Source organism: Ranitomeya variabilis, chromosome 1 (assembly GCF_051348905.1).
Source record: "Ranitomeya variabilis isolate aRanVar5 chromosome 1, aRanVar5.hap1, whole genome shotgun sequence".
Classification (NCBI taxonomy): Eukaryota; Metazoa; Chordata; class Amphibia; order Anura; family Dendrobatidae; genus Ranitomeya; species Ranitomeya variabilis.
Window position 1 is genome coordinate 1,149,329,965 of NC_135232.1, and position 24,074 is coordinate 1,149,354,038.

Here is a 24,074-nt window from a genome sequence, read left to right on the forward strand (position 1 = left end):
CCATTACTACAGGTAATGAGTGGAGGAAAGAGGAGACTCTTAAAGAAGAAGTTACAGGTCTGTGAGAGCCAGAAATCTTGCATGTTTGTAAGTGACCAAATACTTATTTTCCACCATTGCAAAATAAATCTTCCCAAATCAGACGCGGTGATTTTCTGGATTTGTTTTCTCATTGTGACTCTCATAGTTGTGGTCTACCTATGATGTCAATTACAGGCCTCGCTCATCTTTATAAGTGGTAGAACTTGCACAATTTGTGGCTGACTAAAGACTTTTTTTCTCCACTGTATGTACCTGTTTGGAGGTCGGGGGTATGTACCTGTTTGGAGGTCGGGGGTATGTACCTGTTTGGAGGTCGGGGGTATGTACCTGTTTGGAGGTCGGGGGTATGTACCTGTTTGGAGGTCGGGGGTATGTACCTGTTTGGAGGTCGGGGGGTATGTACCTGTTTGGAGGTCGGGGGTATGTACCTGTTTGGAGGTCGGGGGTATGTACCTGTTTGGAGGTCGGGGGTATGTACCTGTTTGGAGGTCGGGGGGTATGTACCTGTTTGGAGGTCGGGGGGTATGTATACTTTTGCAGTCTCTGTATAAATAGTCATACTTACAGAAATTAACGTATCTTAACAAATAAACCACTTTTGTGAATGAAGTTACTTGATGGAGGCCAGACGTTTTCTGCCGCCACATCCACAACTACTAGTGTCCGCCCAGTAGTGCAGCACGTCCCAGCACACAGTGTCCCTGCCTGCAGGCCGGCTCATGAGTGAGATGGGGTCACCTCCTGTACTTTATTACATTGTGTGCGAGTTATAAGACGTTGCAGTGACACATGTCATTGTGAATATTTCCTGAGTGCCCGTCCTGGCAGAGAGGAAGGGGAAGAGGAAGGAGCTGAGCTGTTAACAGGAACACAATCCCCGTCTCAGGGACACATTAGCGCTGGAGATTGTTAGCACATCTATATATGGCCATGAGAGCACAGCTGGAGCGGCCGGAGACGGCGCGCAGGCTCCCTACATATACTATGTATACACATGGAATAAATGGCGCTATAATATTAATAATATATAGTCATAACTACAGATGCAGCAGAGCCAGATGTTGCAGGACGGCTGCTTATCCTGCCGATATAATGTGTCTTCAGCAAATCTAATTGTATATGGTAACAGAAAAGTGAAAAGATCATTCTCTAATACAGTAATGGGTGCAGGAGTCAGTAAAGTAGAAGGTACAGTAATGGGTGCAGGAGTCAGTACAGTAGAAGGTACAGTAATGGGTGCAGGAGTCAGTACAGTAGAAGGTACAATAATGGGTGCAGGAGTCAGTACAGTAGAAGGTACAGTAATGGGTGCAGGAGTCAGTACAGTAGAAAGTACAGTAATGGGTGCAGAAGTTAGTACAGTAGAAGGTACAGTAATGGGTGCAGGAGTCAGTACAGTAGAAGGTACAGTAATGGGTGCAGAAGTTAGTACAGTAGAAGGTACAATAATGAGTGCAGAAGTTAGTACAGTAGAAGGTACAGTAATGGGTGCAGGAGTCAGTACAGTAGAAGGTACAGTAATGGGTGCAGAAGTTAGTACAGTAGAAGGTACAGTAATGGATGCAGGAGTCAGTACAGTAGAAGGTACAGTAATGGGTGCAGGAGTCAGTACAGTAGAAGGTACAGTAATGGGTGCAGAAGTTAGTACAGTAGAAGGTACAATAATGAGTGCAGAAGTTAGTACAGTAGAAGGTACAGTAATGGGTGCAGGAGTCAGTACAGTAGAAGGTACAGTAATGGGTGCAGAAGTTAGTACAGTAGAAGGTACAATAATGAGTGCAGAAGTTAGTACAGTAGTAGGTACCGTAATGGGTGCAGGAGTCAGTACAGTAGAAGGTACAATAATGAGTGCAGAAGTTAGTACAGTAGAAGGTACAGTAATGGGTGCAGGAGTCAGTACAGTAGTACGTACAGTAATGGATGCAGAAGTCAGTACAGTAGAAGGTACAGTAATGGATGCAGAAGTCAGTACAGTAGAAGGTACAGTAATGGGTGCAGGAGTTAGTACAGTAGAAGGTACAGTAATGGGTGCAGGAGTCAGTACAGTAGAAAGTACAGTAATGGGTGCAGAAGTTAGTACAGTAGAAGGTACAGTAATGGGTGCAGGAGTCAGTACAGTAGAAGGTACAGTAATGGGTGCAGGAGTCAGTACAGTAGTAGGTACAATAATGGGTGCAGGAGTCAGTACAGTAGAAGGTACAGTAATGGGTGCAGGAGTCAGTACAGTAGTAGGTACAGTAATGGATGCAGGAGTCAGTACAGTAGAAGGTACAGTAATGGGTGCAGGAGTCAGTACAGTAGAAGGTACAGTAATGGGTGCAGGAGTCAGTACAGTAGAAAGTACAGTAATGGGTGCAGGAGTCAGTACAGTAGAAGGTACAGGAATGGGTGCAGGAGTCAGTACAGTAGAAGGTACAGTAATGGATGCAGGAGTCAGTACAGTAGAAGGTACAGTAATGGGTGCAGGAGTCAGTACAGTAGAAGGTACAGTAATGGATGCAGGAGTCAGTACAGTAGAAGGTACAATAATGGGTGCAGGAGTCAGTACAGTAGAAGGTACAATAATGGGTGCAGGAGTCAGTACAGTAGAAGGTACAATAATGGGTGCAGGAGTCACTAAAGTAGAAGGTACAGTAATGGGTGCAGGAGTCAGTAAAGTAGAAGGTACAGTAATGGGTGCAGGAGTCAGTACAGTAGAAGGTACAATAATGGGTGCAGGAGTCACTAAAGTAGAAGGTACAGTAATGGATGCAGGAGTCAGTACAGTAGAAGGTACAGTAATGGGTGCAGGAGTCAGTACAGTAGAAGGTACAGTAATGGGTGCAGGAGTCACTAAAGTAGAAGGTACAGTAATGGGTGCAGGAGTCAGTACAGTAGAAGGTACAATAATGGGTGCAGGAGTCAGTACAGTAGAAGGTACAATAATGGGTGCAGGAGTCAGTACAGTAGAAGGTACAATAATGGGTGCAGGAGTCAGTACAGTAGAAGGTACAATAATGGGTGCAGGAGTCACTAAAGTAGAAGGTACAGTAATGGGTGCAGGAGTCAGTAAAGTAGAAGGTACAGTAATGGGTGCAGGAGTCAGTAAAGTAGAAGGTACAGTAATGGGTGCAGGAGTTAGTACAGTAGAAGGTACAGTAATGGGTGCAGGAGTCAGTACAGTAGAAGGTACAGTAATGGGTGTAGGAGTCAGTACAGTAGAAAGTACAGTAATGGGTGCAGGAGTTAGTACAGTAGAAGGTACAGTAATGGGTGCAGGAGTCAGTACAGTAGAAGGTACAGTAATGGGTGCAGGAGTCAGTACAGTAGAAGGTACAGTAATGGGTGCAGGAGTCAGTACAGTAGAAGGTACAGTAAAGGGTGCAGGAGTCACTTGGGTAGAAGGTACAGTAATGAGTGCAGGAGTCAGTACAGTAGAAGGTACAGTAATGGGTCCAGGAGTCAGTAAATTAGAAGGTACAGTAATGGGTGCAGGAGTCAGTACAGTAGAAGGTACAGTAATGGGTCCAGGAGACAGTAAATTAGAAGGTACAGTAATGGGTGCAGGAGTCACTAAGGTAGAAGGTACAGTAATGGGTGCAGGAGTCAGTACAGTAGAAGGTACAGTAATGGGTGCAGGAGTCAGTACAGTAGAAGGTACAGTAATGGGTGCAGGAATCAGTACAGTAGAAGGTACAGTAATGGGTGCAGGAGTCAGTACAGTAGAAGGTACAGTAATGGGTGCAGGAGTCAGTACAGTAGAAGGTACAGTAATGGGTGCAGGAATCAGTACAGTAGAAGGTACAGTAATGGGTGCAGGAGTCAGTACAGTAGAAGGTACAGTAATGGGTGCAGGAGTCAGTACAGTAGAAGGTACAGTAATGGGTGCAGGAATCAGTACAGTAGCAGACACAGTAGTGGGTACAGTAGTTAGTAAAGTAGGTAGTACAATAACGAGTGAAGTAGCGTGTACAATAGAAGGAACAGTAGTGAGTACAATAACAGTCGGTAAAGTAGTGGGTACAGTAGTGGGTATAACAGTGGGTACAGTAGTGGGTACAATAGTAGGTACAGTAATGGGTGAAGGGGTGTGTACAATAGTAGGTACAGTAGTGGGTACAATAACAGGCACAGTAGAGGGTACAATAACAGGTACAGTAGTGGGTACAGTAGAGGGTACAATAACAGGTACAGTAGTGGGTTCAATAGCAGGTACAGTAGTGGGTTCAAAAGCAGGTACAGTAGCAAGTACAGTAGTGGGTACAGTAGCGGGTACAGTAGTGGGTTCAATAGCAGGTACAGTAGTGGGTTCAATAGCAGGTACAGTAGTGGGTACAGTAGCAAGTACAGTAGTGGGTACAGTAGCGGGTACAGTAGTGGGTACAGTAGCAGGTACAGTAGTGGGTACAGTGGCGGGTACAGTAGTGGGTTCAATAGCAGGTACAGTAGTGAGTACAGTAGGAGGTACAGTAGCGGGTACAGTAGTGGGTACAGTAGCGGGTACAGTAGTGGGTTCAATAGCAGGTACAGTAGTGTGTACAGTAGCAGGTACAGTAGTGGGTTCAATAGCAGGTACAGTAGTGGGTACAGTAGCAGGTACAGTAGTGGGTGCAGTAGCGGGTACAGTAGTGGGTTCAATAGCAGGTACAGTAGTGGGTACAGTAGTGGGTACAGTAGTGGGTTCAATAGCAGGTACAGTAGTGGGTACAGTAGCAGGTACAGTAGTGAGTACAGTAGCGGGTACAGTAGTGAGTACAGTAGCGGGTTCAATAGCAGGTACAGTAGTGGGTCCAGTAGCGGGTACAGTAGTGGGTTCAATAGCAGGTACAGTAGTGGGTACAATAGCGGGTACAGTAGTGGGTACAGTCGCGGGTACAGTAGTGGGTTCAATAGCAGGTACAGTAGCAGGTACAGTAGTGGGTACAGTAGCGGGTACAGTAGTGAGTACAGTAGCGGGTTCAATAGCAGGTACAGTAGTGGGTCCAGTCGCGGGTACAGTAGTGGGTTCAATAGCAGGTACAGTAGCAGGTACAGTAGTGGGTACAACAGCAGGTACAGTAGTGGGTACAGTAGTGGGTTAAGACCCACAGGTAACATGACATCAGAGGACGGCTTAGTGGCTGCAGAACTGTGGTACTTGGCTCTGCTGTGAACAGGCGTCCTATTCTCTTCATATTTTGCTACCAGATTAGTAAACTCCGGACGAGCCCTGTATATAACGCTGCTCCGCGTACAGGGACAGCATTACTGGGGGATCAGGGTCAGCAGGTATCATATATCACCACGTTACGACCAGGCATCGGCCACCATTACTGTCTGGCCTTCTGCCATCTGTTCCCAGAAGTGTGAGTCAAAAAGTATCAGTAAATAGGTCTGGATGATAACAGAGAACAGAAGCAGAAATGTCACCAGAATCCTGCACCCACAGTGTACAGTATAGCGTGATAAACGAGCCCTCTGTACTCCACGCGGGATCATCAGACAGACCGGAAGTACAGCAGCAGCATGAAAATGACTGACAGTCAGACAGGGACAGCCAGACAGTGACAGCCAGTGACAGCCACACAGGGACAGCCAGACAGGGACAGTCAGTGACAGCCAGTGACAGTGAGACAGTGACAGCCAGTGACAGCAAGACAGGGACAGCGCGACTGTGACAGCGAGACAGTGACAGCCAGTGACAGCAAGACAGGGACAGCCAGACAGGGACAGCGAGACTGTGACAGCGAGACAGTGACAGCCAGTGACAGCGAGACAGTGACAGCCAGTGACAGCAAGACAGGGACCGCCAAACAGGGACAGCCACACAGGGACAGCCAGACAGGAACAGTCAGTGACAGCCAGACAGTGACAGCCACACAGGGACAGCCAGACAGGAACAGTCAGTGACAGCCAGACAGTGACAGCGAGACAGTGACAGCAAGACAGGGACAGTGAGACTGTGACAGCCAGTGACAGCGAGACAGTGACAGCCAGTGACAGCGAGACAGGGACAGCCAGTGACAGCAAGACAGGGACAGCCAGACAGTGACAGCCAGACAGGGGCAGCCAGACAGTGACAGCCAGTGACAGCAAGACAGGGACAGCCAGTGACAGCAAGACAGGGGCAGCCAGACAGTGACAGCCAGTGACAGCAAGACAGGGGCAGCCAGACAGTGACAGCCAGTGACAGCAAGACAGGAACAGTCAGCGACAGCCAGACAGCTGCATGTGTAATTATTATACTATGTATTATATCTATTATCTGCCGATCTTATATCTGTCTATTATTTATCTACCTAATAAAGATATAAGGAAGCCGCACCGAGGACATGAGCCATGGGGGCAACGATTTATCTATACAGGTCCAATAATATAAGAGTAGAAAAACAAGCAGCGCTCCAATATAAAAGTGCAGAAGGTGCAGGAGACTGGATCAGCCGATATCATAACGTGTCACCTCCACAACAGTCTTTCTGAAGCCTTCTATCTATTATCTATCTATCTATTATCTATCTATTATCTATCTATCTATTATCTATCTATTATCTATCTATTATCTATCTATTTATCTATCTATTATCTATCTATCTATTATCTATCTATTATCTATCTATCTATTATCTATCTATCTATCTATCTATTATCTATTATCTATCTATCTATCTATCTATCTATCTATTATCTATCTATTATCTATCTATCTATCTATTACACTGGTCAACAGCATTTTTGGTGCCAAAGATATTTCATCGAATTTAGGGTATTTTTGGGGTGCTGATTCTGAATATGTCATCAGTTTTGCCAGATTGGCTCAAGTTTTTGAGATTTTTGGTATCTTATTTATAGCACTTGTTGGTAAATGTGACGCATCATCTCATTAATTTCTTTGGATTAGTACTTGAACTGAGCAGTTCTCAATATAGTTTTGTGTTAATTAGTGTTCTAAAAGTTTGTTCATAGCTTGATTTTTGCACTAACTTTATGTTGTTGTCTGTTTTCCAGTGAAAAGCATGAACTCATCAAGAAGAAGTTGTCTTAACGATCCAGACTCATTCTGTTACATTTGTGGTGAATACACACTGCCAAAACATAGAAGAAACATAACAGACTTCGTAAAAAAAGTGTATTTTGCCTATTTTGGGGTTATGCTTGGGGACCAAGACAAGTTTTGGGCACCACACATAGTGTGCAAAGCATGTATCGAATTATTACGAAAATGGAGCAAAGGACAAAGAAAAAGCTTCAAATTTGGTGTTCCAATGGTGTGGAGAGAGCCAAAAAATCATCATGATGACTGTTATTTCTGGTAAACACAGGTACAGGCACATCTTCACAATGAGGGACAGGCCTTCTTGCAGATGCCATGTTACTCCCATTTTCGTTTCTTATGCTTATTGAATCCTTGCACTTGCACTGCACAGAAATAACAGTCATCATGATGATTTTTTGGCTCTCTCCACACCATTGGAACACCAAATTTGAAGCTTTTTCTTTGTCCTTTGCTCCATTTTCGTAATAATTCGATACATGCTTTGCACACTATGTGTGGTGCCCAAAACTTGTCTTGGTCCCCAAGCATAACCCCAAAATAGGCAAAATACACTTTTTTTACGAAGTCTGTTATGTTTCTTCTATGTTTTGGCAGTGTGTATTCACCACAAATGTAACAGAATGAGTCTGGATCGTTAAGACAACTTCTTCTTGATGAGTTCATGCTTTTCACTGGAAAACAGACAACAACATAAAGTTAGTGCAAAAATCAAGCTATGAACAAACTTTTAGAACACTAATTAACACAAAACTATATTGAGAACTGCTCAGTTCAAGTACTAATCCAAAGAAATTAATGAGATGATGCGTCGCATTTACCAACAAGTGCTATAAATAAGATACCAAAAATCTCAAAAACTTGAGCCAATCTGGCAAAACTGATGACATATTCAGAATCAGCACCCCAAAAATACCCCAAATTCATTAAAATATTTTGGACACCAGAAAAAAATGTTTTTTTTGTTGACCTGTGTTATCTATCTATCGATCTATCATCTATCTATTATCTATTATCTCAAGCCTTCTATTATCTATCTATTATCTGTTATCTATCTGTCTCCTTTTCTAGCTGTACACATGTATCAGGGTGAGATTACATCACAGAGGTCAGAGCTTTTTCAACAGAGCCCAGTTTTCCAGACTGGATTTGTCGGTGGCACAGCCGGTCAGAGGTAGCAGAGCTGTAGGGGTCGGAGGTAGCAGAGCTGTAGGGGTCGGAGGTAGCAGAGCTGTAGGGGTCAGAGGTAGCAGAGCTGTAGGGGTCAGATGCAGCAGAGCTGTAGGGGTCAGATGCAGCAGAGCTGTAGGGGTCAGATGCAGCAGAGCTGTAGGGGTCAGATGCAGCAGAGCTGTAGGGGTCAGATGCAGCAGAGCTGTAGGGGTCAGATGCAGCAGAGCTGTAGGTGTCAGATGCAGCAGAGCTGTAGGGGTCAGATGCAGCAGAGCTGTAGGGGTCAGAGGTAGCAGAGCTGTAGGGGTCAGATGCAGCAGAGCTGTAGGGGTCAGATGCAGCAGAGCTGTAGGGGTCAGATGCAGCAGAGCTGTAGGGGTCAGAGGCAGCAGAGCTGTAGGGGTCAGATGCAGCAGAGCTGTAGGGGTCAGAGGCAGCAGAGCTGTAGGGGTCAGATGCAGCAGAGCTGTGGGGGTCAGAGGTAGCAGAGCTGTAGGGGTCAGATGCAGCAGAGCTGTAGGGGTCAGAGGCAGCAGAGCTGTAGGGGTCGGAGGTAGCAGAGCTGTAGGGGTCGGAGGTAGCAGAGCTGTAGGGGTCAGATGTAGCAGGGCTGTAGGGGTTAGATGTAGCAAAGCTGTAGAGGTCAGAGGTAGCAGAGCTGTAGGGGTCAGGTGCAGCAGAGCTGTAGGGGTCAGAGGCAGCAGAGCTGTAGGGGTCGGAGGTAGCAGAGCTGTAGGGGTCGGAGGTAGCAGAGCTGTAGGGGTCGGAGGTAGCAGAGCTGTAGGGGTCAGATGTAGCAGGGCTGTAGGGGTCAGATGTAGCAGGGCTGTAGGGGTCAGATGTAGCAGAGCTGTAGAGGTCAGAGGTAGCAGAGCTGTGTCAGATGTAGCAGAGCTGTAGAGGTCAGATGTAGCAGAGCTGTGTCAGATGTAGCAGAGCTGTGTCAGATGTAGCAGAGCTGTAGGGGTCAGATGTAGCAGAGCTGTGTCAGATGTAGCAGAGCTGTAGGGGTCAGATGTAGCAGTGCTGTGTCAGATGTAGCAGAGCTGTAGGGGTCGGAGGTAGCAGAGCTGTGTCAGATGTAGCAGAGCTGTAGAGGTCAGATGTAGCAGAGCTGTGTCAGATGTAGCAGAGCTGTGTCAGATGTAGCAGAGCTGTAGGGGTCAGATGTAGCAGAGCTGTGTCAGATGCAGCAGAGCTGTAGGGGTCAGATGCAGCAGAGCTGTAGGGGTCAGAGGTAGCAGAGCTGTAGGGGTCAGATGCAGCAGAGCTGTAGGGGTCAGATGCAGCAGAGCTGTAGGGGTCAGAGGCAGCAGAGCTGTAGGGGTCAGATGCAGCAGAGCTGTAGGGGTCAGATGCAGCAGAGCTGTGGGGGTCAGAGGTAGCAGAGCTGTAGGGGTCAGATGCAGCAGAGCTGTAGGGGTCAGAGGCAGCAGAGCTGTAGGGGTCGGAGGTAGCAGAGCTGTAGGGGTCGGAGGTAGCAGAGCTGTAGGGGTCAGATGTAGCAGGGCTGTAGGGGTCAGATGTAGCAAAGCTGTAGAGGTCAGAGGTAGCAGAGCTGTAGGGGTCAGGTGCAGCAGAGCTGTAGGGGTCAGAGGCAGCAGAGCTGTAGGGGTCGGACGTAGCAGAACTGTAGGGGTCGGAGGTAGCAGAGCTGTAGGGGTCGGAGGTAGCAGAGCTGTAGGGGTCGGAGGTAGCAGAGCTGTAGGGGTCAGATGTAGCAGGGCTGTAGGGGTCAGATGTAGCAAAGCTGTAGAGGTCAGAGGTAGCAGAGCTGTAGGGGTCAGGTGCAGCAGAGCTGTAGGGGTCAGAGGCAGCAGAGCTGTAGGGGTCGGAGGTAGCAGAGCTGTAGGGGTCGGAGGTAGCAGAGCTGTAGGGGTCGGAGGTAGCAGAGCTGTAGGGGTCAGATGTAGCAGGGCTGTAGGGGTCAGATGTAGCAGGGCTGTAGGGGTCAGATGTAGCAGAGCTGTAGAGGTCAGAGGTAGCAGAGCTGTGTCAGATGTAGCAGAGCTGTAGAGGTCAGATGTAGCAGAGCTGTGTCAGATGTAGCAGAGCTGTGTCAGATGTAGCAGAGCTGTAGGGGTCAGATGTAGCAGAGCTGTGTCAGATGTAGCAGAGCTGTAGGGGTCAGATGTAGCAGTGCTGTGTCAGATGTAGCAGAGGTGTAGGGGTCGGAGGTAGCAGAGCTGTGTCAGATGTAGCAGAGCTGTAGAGGTCAGATGTAGCAGAGCTGTGTCAGATGTAGCAGAGCTGTGTCAGATGTAGCAGAGCTGTAGGGGTCAGATGTAGCAGAGCTGTGTCAGATGCAGCAGAGCTGTAGGGGTCAGATGCAGCAGAGCTGTAGGGGTCAGAGGTAGCAGAGCTGTAGGGGTCAGATGCAGCAGAGCTGTAGGGGTCAGATGCAGCAGAGCTGTAGGGGTCAGAGGCAGCAGAGCTGTAGGGGTCAGATGCAGCAGAGCTGTAGGGGTCAGATGCAGCAGAGCTGTGGGGGTCAGAGGTAGCAGAGCTGTAGGGGTCAGATGCAGCAGAGCTGTAGGGGTCAGAGGCAGCAGAGCTGTAGGGGTCGGAGGTAGCAGAGCTGTAGGGGTCGGAGGTAGCAGAGCTGTAGGGGTCAGATGTAGCAGGGCTGTAGGGGTCAGATGTAGCAAAGCTGTAGAGGTCAGAGGTAGCAGAGCTGTAGGGGTCAGGTGCAGCAGAGCTGTAGGGGTCAGAGGCAGCAGAGCTGTAGGGGTCGGAGGTAGCAGAACTGTAGGGGTCGGAGGTAGCAGAGCTGTAGGGGTCGGAGGTAGCAGAGCTGTAGGGGTCAGATGTAGCAGGGCTGTAGGGGTCAGATGTAGCAGGGCTGTAGGGGTCAGATGTAGCAGAGCTGTAGAGGTCAGAGGTAGCAGAGCTGTGTCAGATGTAGCAGAGCTGTAGAGGTCAGATGTAGCAGAGCTGTGTCAGATGTAGCAGAGCTGTGTCAGATGTAGCAGAGCTGTAGGGGTCAGATGTAGCAGAGCTGTGTCAGATGTAGCAGAGCTGTAGGGGTCAGATGTAGCAGTGCTGTGTCAGATGTAGCAGAGCTGTAGGGGTCGGAGGTAGCAGAGCTGTGTCAGATGTAGCAGAGCTGTAGAGGTCAGATGTAGCAGAGCTGTGTCAGATGTAGCAGAGCTGTGTCAGATGTAGCAGAGCTGTAGGGGTCAGATGTAGCAGAGCTGTGTCAGATGTAGCAGAGCTGTAGAGGTCAGATGTAGCAGAGCTGTAGGGGTCAGATGTAGCAGAGCTGTAGGGGTCAGAGGCAGCAGAGCTGTAGGGGTCGGAGGTAGCAGAGCTGTAGGGGTCGGAGGTAGCAGAGCTGTAGGGGTCGGAGGTAGCAGAGCTGTAGGGGTCAGATGTAGCAGGGCTGTAGGGGTCAGATGTAGCAGAGCTGTAGAGGTCAGAGGTAGCAGAGCTGTGTCAGATGTAGCAGAGCTGTAGAGGTCAGATGTAGCAGAGCTGTGTCAGATGTAGCAGAGCTGTGTCAGATGTAGCAGAGCTGTGTCAGATGTAGCAGAGCTGTGTCAGATGTAGCAGAGCTGTAAGGGTCAGATGTAGCAGAGCTGTGTCAGATGTAGCAGAGCTGTAGGGGTCAGATGTAGCAGTGCTGTGTCAGATGTAGCAGAGCTGTAGGGGTCGGATGTAGCAGAGCTGTAGAGGTCAGATGTAGCAGAGCTGTAGGGGTCGGATGCAGCAGAGCTGTAGGGGTCGGATGTAGCAGAGCTGTAGAGGTCAGATGTAGCAGAGCTGTAGGGGTCGGATGCAGCAGAGCTGTAGGGGTCGGATGTAGCAGAGCTGTAGGGGTCAGATGTAGCGGAGCTGCGTTCTCCCGGTGTGATCTGTCCCTGTGGACACCGCAGCCTCCTCAGCTCTGCTCCATCTGCTCCCGTCTCCCTGAGTCCTCCGATCAGTGCGGATTCCCCCCCTGGTCCCTCAGTCCCGGGGTCGGTGCTGTCACCTCACACATTGTCCGTCAGTCCCATTGTGGGGTCCTTCTCACCTCGGAAGCTCAGGCTGGTTACCGGGTCGCAGCGCCCCCCTCGGGCCCCGGGGGGCAGGTTGCCGGCTCTCTGCAGCACACAGCGGAGCATCTCTGAGCGCAGCTGCCTCCTCCGGGACGGATCGCGGCCGCCGGTCAGGGGCGTGGTCAGGAGGCAGGCCCCGCCCCCCGCTCTGCATCGGAATGTGCTCCTGTCCCTGCTTGTGTCTGCCCCCCCCCCCCCCCCGGGCGGTAACCCCTGCTGTGCCGGAGCACGGGACACAGCCACACGGCTCACACACAGGCACCGGCACCACGGCCCAGAACAAGAGGGTCTGCAGCAGCTGTGCCATGTGTCAGGAGGGACTGAGGAGCCGCATGTTAATTCACTGGTCGTGTCTATAAAAAGAGGTTCTGCAGCAGCTATAGCGATAAGCAAAAAGACCCTGTCTATAAAACATACGTGACCCCTAGCTAGTCCGCTACCCGAAGAGGTTCTGCAGCAGCTGACCTTTGTGTTACAGGGTTCTGCTGTAGTTCAGGCAGAGAGTAAAATAAATCTTATGTTTAACTTATTCTTTCACTGCTACAAGAGGTTCTGCAGCAGCTGAGCTGTGTATTGGGATTTTCTGCAGCAGTTGAGGCAGTGTGCTAAGAAATCTTATGCATAGCTAGCTTCGTCCTCCACTGCTAGAAGAGGTTCTGCAGCAGCTGAGCTGTGTATGAGGTTCTTCTGCAGCCACTGATGCAGTGTGCAAACAGCCTTATGCATAGCTAGCATCTCCTTCCATCACTCGTAAGAGGTTCTGCAGCAGCTGATGCACTATACAATCAGCCTTATATATACTTAGCTGGCATCTCCTTCCACCACTAGGATGAGGTTCTGCAGCAGCTGATGCACTATACAAACAGCCTTATGCTTAGCTGGCATCTCCTTCCACCACTTGGAAGAGGTTCTGCAGCAGCTGATGCACTATACAAACAGCCTTATGCATAGCTAGCATCTCCTTCCACCACTTGGAAGAGGTTCTGCAGCAGCTGATGCACTATACAAACAGCCTTATGCATAGCTAGCATCTCCTTCCACCACTTGGAAGAGGTTCTGCAACAGCTGATGCCCTATACAAACAGCCTTATAATCAGCTGGCATCTCCCTCCACCACTTGGAAGAGGTTCTGCAGCAGCTGATGCACTATACAAACAGCCTTATAATCAGCTGGCATCTCCCTCCACCACTTGGAAGAGGTTCTGCAGCAGCTGATGCACTATACAATCAGCCTTATATATACTTAGCTGGCATCTCCTTCCACCACTAGGATGAGGTTCTGCAGCAGCTGATGCACTATACAAACAGCCTTATGCTTAGCTGGCATCTCCTTCCACCACTTGGAAGAGGTTCTGCAGCAGCTGATGCACTATACAAACAGCTTTATACTTAGCTGGCATCTCCTTCCACCACTTGGAAGAGGTTCTGCAGCAGCTGATGCACTATACAAACAGCCTTATGCATAGCTAGCATCTCCTTCCACCACTTGGAAGAGGTTCTGCAGCAGCTGATGCACTATACAAACAGCCTTATGCATAGCTAGCATCTCCTTCCACCACTTGGAAGAGGTTCTGCAACAGCTGATGCCCTATACAAACAGCCTTATAATCAGCTGGCATCTCCCTCCACCACTTGGAAGAGGTTCTGCAGCAGCTGATGCACTATACAAACAGCCTTATAATCAGCTGGCATCTCCCTCCACCACTTGGAAGAGGTTCTGCAGCAGCTGATGCACTATACAAACAGCCTTATGCTTAGCTGGCATCTCCTTCCACCACTTGGAAGAGGTTCTGCAGCAGCTGATGCACTATACAAACAGCCTTATGCTTAGCTGGCATCTCCCTCCACCACTTGGAAGAGGTTCTGCAGCAGCTGATGCACTATACAAACAGCCTTATGCTTAGCTGGCATCTCCTTCCACCACTTGGAAGAGGTTCTGCAGCAGCTGATGCACTATACAAACAGCTTTATACTTAGCTGGCATCTCCTTCCACCACTTGGAAGAGGTTCTGCAACAGCTGATGCCCTATACAAACAGCCTTATGCTTAGCTGGCATCTCCTTCCACTACTTGGAAGAGGTTCTGCAGCAGCTGATGCACTATACAAACAGCTTTATACTTAGCTGGCATCTCCTTCCACCACTTGGAAGAGGTTCTGCAGCAGCTGATGCATTATACAAACAGCCTTATGCATAGCTAGCATCTCCTTCCACCACTTGGAAGAGGTTCTGCAGCAGCTGATGCACTATACAAACAGCCTTATGCATAGCTAGCATCTCCTTCCACCACTTGGAAGAGGTTCTGCAACAGCTGATGCCCTATACAAACAGCCTTATAATCAGCTGGCATCTCCCTCCACCACTTGGAAGAGGTTCTGCAGCAGCTGATGCACTATACAAACAGCCTTATAATCAGCTGGCATCTCCCTCCACCACTTGGAAGAGGTTCTGCAGCAGCTGATGCACTATACAAATAGCCTTATTTGTAGCTGGCATCTCCTTCCACTACTTGGAAGAGGTTCTGCAGCAGCTGATGCACTATACAAACAGCTTTATACTTAGCTGGCATCTCCTTCCACCACTTGGAAGAGGTTCTGCAGCAGCTGATGCACTATACAAACAGCCTTATAATCAGCTGGCATCTCCTTCCACCACTTGGAAGAGGTTCTGCAGCAGCTGATGCACTATACAAACAGCTTTATACTTAGCTGGCATCTTCCTCCACCACTTGGAAGAGGTTCTGCAGCAGCTGATGCACTATACAAACAGCCTTATTTGTAGCTGGCATCTCCTTCCACCACTTGGAAGAGGTTCTGCAGCAGCTGATGCACTATACAAACAGCCTTATACTTAGCTGGCATGTCCCTCCACCACTTGGAAGAGGTTCTGCAACAGCTGATGCACTATACAAACAGCCTTATGCTCAGCTGGCATCTCCTTCCACCACTTGGAAGAGGTTCTGCAGCAGCTGATGCACTATACAAGCAGCCTTATACATACTTAGCTGGCATCTCCTTCCACCACTAGGATGAGGTTCTGCAGCAGCTGAGATGTGTTAAAGATCGCTTCATCTGCTGCAGAACATCTTACTACTGACCTTACCCCTGCAATATCTTTCTAAGAAAAGCATGGGGTTGTTCAATTTATCAGTGGCTGACAGAAATCTGCCTAATTTACCAAGAGGTTCTGCAGCAGCGGAGATGTGCACGGTCCCACTGGTCTCACACAATTTGCAGCTGATTCCAGTCATGGATTGTTTTCATAATAATAAGAAAAGTTCTGAGGAACAGAAACCTGCTGGAGCTTCATGTCAATGATTAATCTTCTAGAAGAGGTTCTGCAGCAGCTCAGGACAGCAGTCCTATCTGCCAGACAGTGGGGAAAGGTAAAGCCTTGTGAGGTTCTGCAGCAGCCGTGCTGTGTGTTGTGAGCTGCAGCAGAACCTCTTGGAGAACCCCCAGTCAGCTATGAAGCTTCTGAGAGTTGTAGTCCCTTCTGTTGCTGATTTAACCCTTGCCCGGCCACGTCCCCATCCATTCTCCCTGCCCACATTCCTGGTTTGCCCCATGGCTCCAACATTGCGCCATACTCCCCATAAATGGCATCAGAGTGAGAAGCTTTTCTCCAAAATCTCCAACTTCTCTGCTAGAATTGTATCGTGCCATCGTGGCAATAAGAAGCATCCCGCACTGTCCACCAACGTAGTATACAGAGCGTATAGATAGGAAGGGCACGGCATGGCGGTACAGTATATGGTCAGGTACCTATAGAGACCCCACACAGCCACCATCCGGAAATAAGTGCAAGGACATTAAATGTGGCCAAAATCATGTTCACACCAATATTCCTGAGAGCTGGAGAACAACAGTTCCAGGGTTAGTCGACACTTTTTCTATCTTTTGTACATAATCAGTCTCCTTCCACCTCAGGTAGCTGACAATATAATTGCTAGTTTAAAGTAATTAGCAGAATATGTTCCATAAAATAAACCTTTTTCATGTTATTTTTTACTTCTTTCATGTGTGCCACTTGGGATGGCTTTGGATGAAATCAGTCTTCTTCCACCTCTGGCAGCTAATATTACAGTGTTTCTTTATTTGATAGTAATTTGCAGCATTTCTTGCACAAAATATATTATTTTCTTTTTTTTTCTGCAGCTGCTACTCTGTGCTACTATGGACAATTCTGGATGAAATCAGTCTCCTTCCACTACTGGCAGCTGACAATACACTGTTTTTTTTTCTTGAGTACTTTATGACATTGGATGGATTCAGTCTCCTTACACTTCTGGCAACTGATAATAGAGTCGTTGTTTTAAAGTAATTTCCAGCATTTTTTTTTCATAAAATATTTTTTCTTCCATTGGTGCTGCTAATATATGCTCCTGGGGACATGTTCGGAAGTAATCTATTTCCTTCCACTTCTGGCAATTGACAATGTAGAAGCTGCTATAAAGTAATTTGCTGCACTCCTGCATAAATTACGCGCTTTTCATCATGTGCGCTCATTGGTACTGCTGTTTATCTATGCTGCTGTGAGTAGCTCTAGATGAAATCAATCTCCTTCCCCCTCTGGCAGCTGACATTATCAATCTCTACTTGTGTTTGGATTTTCTGATTAACAATTATGATAAATGAAGGCCCTTAGGTCTGGCTTCTAAAATTGGGATCCGAGGGGGTGGTGGCACGAATATGTATTGTCCCAGGTGCAGAAACAGCTACGTCTGAGGATGAAGATGATAATATGTCACCGCTATAATACAATGGGCGGGGCAGAGACCGCGCTATTATTCCGCTAATTACCCACATAATGACGGCACCATTCAGGATGACAGTCAGAAATGTTAGAAATATGAGGCCACATGACACATCGTCCTGAGAAACTGTGGTCTCCATAAATCCTGGTAAGAAGCAGTGCAGATGAATCCCCCCATAAGAAGCCGGCATTAAAGGGATTGTCAAGGACTGATATCGACGGCCCATACTTGGGATCAGCTAATAATGGCAGCGCGCCCAGGACCAGCCACATCTCACACAGCTCTCCTGGACGTCCGGCTCCGCTGCCCTCCCCTGGGCTCGCTGCCCTCTGTTGGGCTGCACAGCAGGACTTGCCCGGAGTGGATCGCTGGCCCATTACACCCACACTTGTATGTTTGCCGCGCTCCGGTAATATCACACATGACCCTTCCGTCTACTTATTATTGTAAAATTTAGGAAAACTCTTTCATCTCATAGACACAAGAGGCGACTACAATTGTCATTGTCAGGGGGACTTCAGGGGGTGACAATCATTCCGAAACGGCTCATGTCATGGCTGACCCTGACGACTCTGTACTACAGTGAAATCAGAACTTGGATGAGATCTGTCAGTTTCCATAAACCCAGTGTAAATGCCGCTGTTCTCCTGAATCCAGAGTGGTTTTTCTTTCGTTCCTGCACCTTTCCCTTCCTGAGATATTGCCCCTTCTTCCCTGTAGACTTTTTAGCCAACTGGGCGTGGTGCTAAAGAAGACGCCCCCAGAAAAACAGACCATATTTGTATACGGTGAAGAGAGGGCCGTATCTCAGGAACGGTGAGGAGCAGGAACAAAAGAGAAACATCACCGGATTCAGAACAGCGGCATTCACACTGGGGAGAAAATAATTATGGCAAGTGACATGTCCTCTTTACACCTCCTTATAACAACACTAGAGGGGACACCGCCTTATAACAACACTAGAGGGGACACCTCCGTATAACAACACGAGAGGGGACACCGCCGTATAACAACACTAGAGGGCACACCTCCGTATAACAACACGAGAGGGGACACCGCCATATAACAACACTAGAGGGGACACCTCCGTATAACAACACTAGAGGGGACACCTCCGTATAACAACACGAGAGGGGACACCTCCGTATAACAACACTAGAGGGGACACCTCCGTATAACAACACTAGAGGGGACACCTCCGTATAACAACACTAGAGGGGACACTGCCGTATAACAACACTAGAGGGGACACCTCCGTATAACAACACGAGAGGGGACACCTCCGTATAACAACACTAGAGGGGACACCTCCGTAGAACAACACTAGAGGGGACACCTCCGTATAACAACACTAGAGGGGACACCTCCGTATAACAACACTAGAGGGGACACTGCCGTATAACAACACTAGAGGGGACACCTCCGTATAACAACACTAGAGGGGACACCTCCGTATAACAACACTAGAGGGGACACCTCCGTATAACAACACTAGAGGGGACACCTCCGTATAACAACACTAGAGGAGACACCTCCGTATAACAACACTAGAGGGGACACCTCCGTATAACAACACTAGAGGGGACACCTCCGTATAACAACACTAGAGGGGACACTGCCGTATAACAACACTACCGTTTTGTTTGCCGGGTCTGTAGTGGATGGTGAAGTCCAGAGGTTGTAGGGCTAAACTCCACCGCAGTAATCTGGCGTTGTCTCCGGAGACCCGATTAGTCCAGACTAGGGGATTATGGTCCGTTAGGAGGGAAAACTGTCGTCCATACAAATATTGTTGCAACCTTTTGAGTGCCCATACTACTGCCAGGCACTCCTTCTTGATGGCCGCATAGCTTACTTCACGGGGCAGTAGTTTCCGACTCAGGTAAGCTACCGGATGTTCTTGGCCGTCCGGCCCGACTTGGCTCAGTACTGCCCCCAATCCAAACATAGAAGCGTCTGGGCCTCTGAGTGTGATTCCGCCTCCGCAGCTCGAGCTTGTGTCCGGGTGGTCACAGGATATGTCTCAGCCAGAGGGGCAACCGAGAAGGCAGACAACATGGGCTCCAAGTCATTTCCCAGCAAGTCGTCTGCAGGCAAATCCCAAATCCTCCATTAAGCCGACCTCAACAAGGCCATCCCCGACTCCCCAGTTCAGGTGAATCCTGGCAGTGGGCAGTCGATGTATGGCTCCCCCTGCTACACGGACTGCCACTGTCCGGTCCGTCTTCTCTTGGTCCCGGACGAGATGAAGCTTCACAAGGGTCAAAGTTGCTCCGGAATCTCTTAGTCCCTGCATACGTTTCCCATTAACCCACACGACCTGTCTATGCTGTTGTCGATTATCTGCCTGCACGGGGTCTACTTCATGCAGCACTTCCTCCATCTCTTCCACCCCCTGGTTAGACATAGCCCCCAATGCCGTGTCAGCTTCGCCTTGGTAGCAGTGTACAGCGGCACGGCTGAAGGTAGCTGTTCCCGCCTTTGGCCACTGGGTATGCTGAGTCCGGATGGGACATTGTCTTTGCAGGTGGCCCAGCTGATGGCAGGTGTGGCATCGTGCCCCTGGGGGACTGTGGCCGATTTTTTAGCTGGTCCCCCTACAATCTTCGGTGGTTTGGGCCCCTCCAGGTCCATGGGCGGACCCTTAGTGACCATCTTTGATCCAGACAACTGAGGCCTCCTGGCGTCATGATGTTCATCGGCCAGACGAGCGGCTTCCTCAAGAGTCGTTGGCCGCCTGTCCCGAAGCCATTCCTGTGTCTCGGGGGTTAGTCCATTAAAGAATCGTTCTAACAACAAGAGCTGGAGGACGTCCTCCTTAGTGGTTGCTTGGCTCCCTTGTACCCACTGTAGCAGTGACCGCCATAATTTACAGGCCCATTCAGTGTGGGTATCGGTTACGCGTTTTATAAGTCTGCGGAACTTTTGGCGGTATGCCTCTGGTGTCAGCACATACGGGGCCAAGATCACTTCTTTGATCCGCTCATAGTCCATACAGTTCTCATCAGGTACCGTGCGATAGGCGTCCGCTGCCCGGCCGGTCAGCTTGCTGGCCAGAATCTGAACCCGTTCCTCCAGCTTCACTTGATGAAGGTCACACTGCCGCTCAAAGACCTGCAGAAAGCCATCAATGTCTTCCTCTGCCTCCCCCAACTGTCAGAAGGCATTATACTGGATCTTTTTGTGGCTTACTGTTGAAGGTACCTGGGCGGAGGCCAGAGCTCCCCCTGCTCGCTGACTCTCCATCTTGGCCAGCTCCACTTTGGTCCGCTCTGCCATCTCCATCTTGGCTAGCTCTATCCTGGTCCGCTCGGCCATCTTTTCCTTCAGATCAGTACGCACATCAGCCATCACCTCTCGTATGATCTCTACTGCAGGGTTTGGGCCATAGAACGCCAGTCTGTTCTTTACCTCCCTCTGGAATTCAGTCTCCTCCACGTTCCCATTGGGGGGCACTGCACCGTCGTGTTCCATGATGGCTGCTATCAAATCCGCTTTTGTTTTGTTGCTGGCGATTAACCCTCGGGCTTCCACCAGATCCTTTAATGTAGTCCTCTTTAACTTCTGGTAGTTGTTTTCCATTCCTTTCCTCCTGTAGAAGGGGTATCAGATCCTGCTGTCTGCCATCAGTGTAACGGGGTCTACCGTGCTGGAGTACCTCTTTCAGTACCACCCCGTGTTTCAGGAGGTCCACTCTGCTTTGGCTGGAATCTGAATGCTGGAATTGCTTGGTTACATGGGCGCATATAAAAGATCACTGCTTCTCCACGTATTTCCAGTGTGACAACACTTTACTCACAGGACACAGAATATATCACACAGATACAGAGGGCGGGCGAATTAAAAAGCCGATATTTACTGTGGGAATTACAAAGGTGGGGGAGGTCAGAAGGGGGATATCTTGTCCCCTCTGCCCAGGGGCGCAGGGGACACCTCTGTTGTGAACTCCGTTTTCAGGCTCCCTCTTGTGGTCACAGATGGTATTGTGTGACTTTGGTTTTTTGGCTCCCCCTGGTGGTTTGGTTTATTATCCTGCGGGTCTGCTGTATCAGCTGCCTCGTTATTCACCAGGGAGGCTCCTATTTAGCTCTGCTTCACTTCCACTTGTTGCCGGCTGTCGATGTATTCAGTGCTATTCTGATTACTCCTGATTATCTCGTTTTCTGCCTCTTCAGGATAAGCTAAGTTCTGTTTGAATATTTTTTGCTCATCTGCCTGCAATATGATTTCAGTGTATGATGAGTTAGTCCAGCTTGCTAACATGTGATTTCTTTTTGCTGGTAAGCTCTGGGGTACGGAGTTGCTTCCCCCGCACCGTTAGTTGGTGCGGGGGCTCGAGCAATCTCTGCGTGGATATTTTGAATAGGGTTTTTTATTGACCGCACAGTTCCCTTCCTATTTTCTGCTATCTAGTATTAGCGGGCCTCATTTGCTAAATCTGATTTCATCTCTGCGTTTGTGCTTTCCCCTTAACTCACCGTTAATATTTGTGGGGGGCTATTCTATATCTTTGGGGTCTTCCACTGAGGCAAGTGAGGACTTACTTTCCCTCCAGGAATAGTCAGTTTCTCAGGCCGTGACGAGACGTCTAGGATTTTTTAGGTAACGTTCCACGGCTGCCTATAGTTGTTTGCGGATAGGATCAGGTTGCGGTCAATCTAGTTACCACTTCCCCAGAGCTAGTAGTCTGTTCATATAAAAAGGGTTGCACTCTATCGTGCCAAAGCATGTCTAATATGGAATACATGAAATTTGAATAGCAAAATGGCTTTTGAACATTAGAAAAATATTTAAGAGACACTTTGCACAGAATTTGATATAAATCAAATAGTGTGAGCCCATCAACTTCAATTAAATGTGGTTTTTAATTGCATCTTATCACACTTGGTCCCGGCTAACTCATATGTAGGCTTTGCTGAATAGAGGTGTCCACATTCACCCAGGCATACAGATATTGGCCTTTGGTAAGTGTTCACATTTGGACAGGGAGGTCAGGGACCCATCAGTCTGAGACCACTTTGACGAAGTTGATGGGCTCACACTATTTGATTTATATCAAATTCTGTGCAAAGCATCTCTTAACCCCTTCACCCCCAAGGGTGGTTTGCACGTTAATGACCGGGCCAATTTTTACAATTCTGACCACTGTCCCTTTATGAGGTTATAACTCTGGAACGCTTCAACGGATCTTGGCGATTCTGACATTGTTTTCTCGTAACATATTGTACTTCATGATAGTGGTAAAATTTCTTTGATATTACCTGCGTTTATTTGCAAAAAAAATGGAAATTTGGCGAAAATTTTGAAAATTTTGCAATTTTCCAACTTTGAATTTTTATGCCCTTAAATCACAGAGATATGTCACACAAAATACTTAATAAGTAACATTTCCCACATGTCTACTTTACATCAGCACAATTTTGGAACCAAAATTTTTTTTTGTTAGGGAGTTATAAGGGTTAAAAGTTGACCAACAATTTCTCATTTTTACAACACCATTTTTTTTTAGGGACCACATCTCATTTGAAGTCATTTTGAGGGGTCTATATGATAGAAAATACCCAAGTGTGACACCATTCTAAAAACTACACCCCTAAAGGTGCTCAAAACCATATTCAAGAAGTTTATTAACCCTTCTGGTGCTTCACAGGAATTTTTGGAATGTTTAAATAAAAATGAACATTTAACTTTTTTTCACAAAAAATTTACTTCAGCTCCAATTTGTTTTATTTTACCAAGGGTAACAGGAGAAAATGGACCCCAAAAGTTGTTGTACAATTTGTCCTGAGTACGCCGATACCCCATATGTGGGGGTAAACCACTGTTTGGGCGCATGACAGAACTCGGAAGCGAAGGAGCGCCATTTGACTTTTCAATGCAAAATTGACTGGAATTGAGATGGGACGCCATGTTGCGTTTGGGGAGCCCCTGATGTGCCTAAACATTGAAACCCCCCACAAGTGACACCATTTTGGAAAGTAGACCCCCTAAGGAACTTATCTAGAGGTGTGGTGAGCACTTTGACCCACCAAGTGCTTCACAGAAGTTTATAATGCAGAACCGTAAAAATAAAAAATCATATTTTTTCACAAAAATTATTTTTCGCCCCCAATTTTTTATTTTCCCAAGGGTAAGAGAAGAAATTGGACCCCAAAAGTTGTTGTACAATTTGTCCTGAGTACGCTGATACCCCATATGTGGGGATAAACCACTGTTTGGGCGCATGGGAGACCTCGGAAGGGAAGGAGCGCCGTTAGACTTTTCAATGCAAAATTGACAGGAATTGAGATGGGACGTCATGTTGCGTTTGGAGAGCCACTGATGTGCCTAAACATTGAAACCCCCCACAAGTGACACCATTTTGGAAAGTAGACCCCCTAAGGAACTTATCTAGAGGTGTGGTGAGAACTTTGACCCACCAAGTGCTTCACAGAAGTTTATAATGCAGAACCGTAAAAATAAAAAATCATATTTTTTCACAAAAATTATCTTTTCACCCCCAATTTTTTATTTTCCCAAGGGTAAGAGAAGAAATTGGACACCAAAAGTTGTTGTACAATTTGTCCTGAGTACGCTGATACCCCATATGTGGGGGTAAACCACTGTTTGGGCGCATGGGAGAGCTCGGAAGGGAAGTAGCACCGTTTGACTTTTCAATGCAAAATTGACAGGAATTGAGATGGGACGCCATGTTGCGTTTGGAGAGCCACTGATGTGCCTAAACATTGAAACCCCCCACAAGTGACACCATTTTGGAAAGTAGACCCCCTAAGGAACTTATCTAGATGTGTTTTGAGCGCTTTGACCCACCAAGGGCTTCACAGAAGTTAATAATGCAGAGCCGTAAAAATAAAACAAAAATTTTTTCCCACAAAAATTATTTTTTAGCCCCCAGTTTTTTATTTTCCCGAGGGTAGCAGGAGAAATTGGACCCCAAAAGTTGTTGTCCAATTTGTCCTGAGTGCGCTGATACCCCATATGTGGGGGGGAACCACCGTTTGGACGCATGGAAGGGCTCGGAAGTGAAGGAGCGCCATTTGGAATGCAGACTTAGA

General features: G+C 48.0%; 1 protein-coding gene across 3 annotated transcripts in view; it reads right to left on the reverse strand.

The window, feature by feature from the left end:
- DYSF (dysferlin) overlaps positions 1–24,074 on the reverse strand; it is a 441,189-nt gene that overhangs the window by 389,419 nt on the left and 27,696 nt on the right. For 2 of the 3 annotated variants that reach the window (XM_077280346.1, XM_077280345.1), the window contains exon 1: positions 12,240–12,361. The exons of the other annotated variant lie outside the window; for it this stretch is intronic. In XM_077280346.1, coding sequence (XP_077136461.1) covers positions 12,240–12,330 — 91 coding nt within the window. In that variant the 5' untranslated portion in view covers positions 12,331–12,361. Of the gene's footprint in view, positions 1–12,239; positions 12,362–24,074 lie in introns of those variants that run through there. 3 annotated transcript variants of the gene reach the window in all.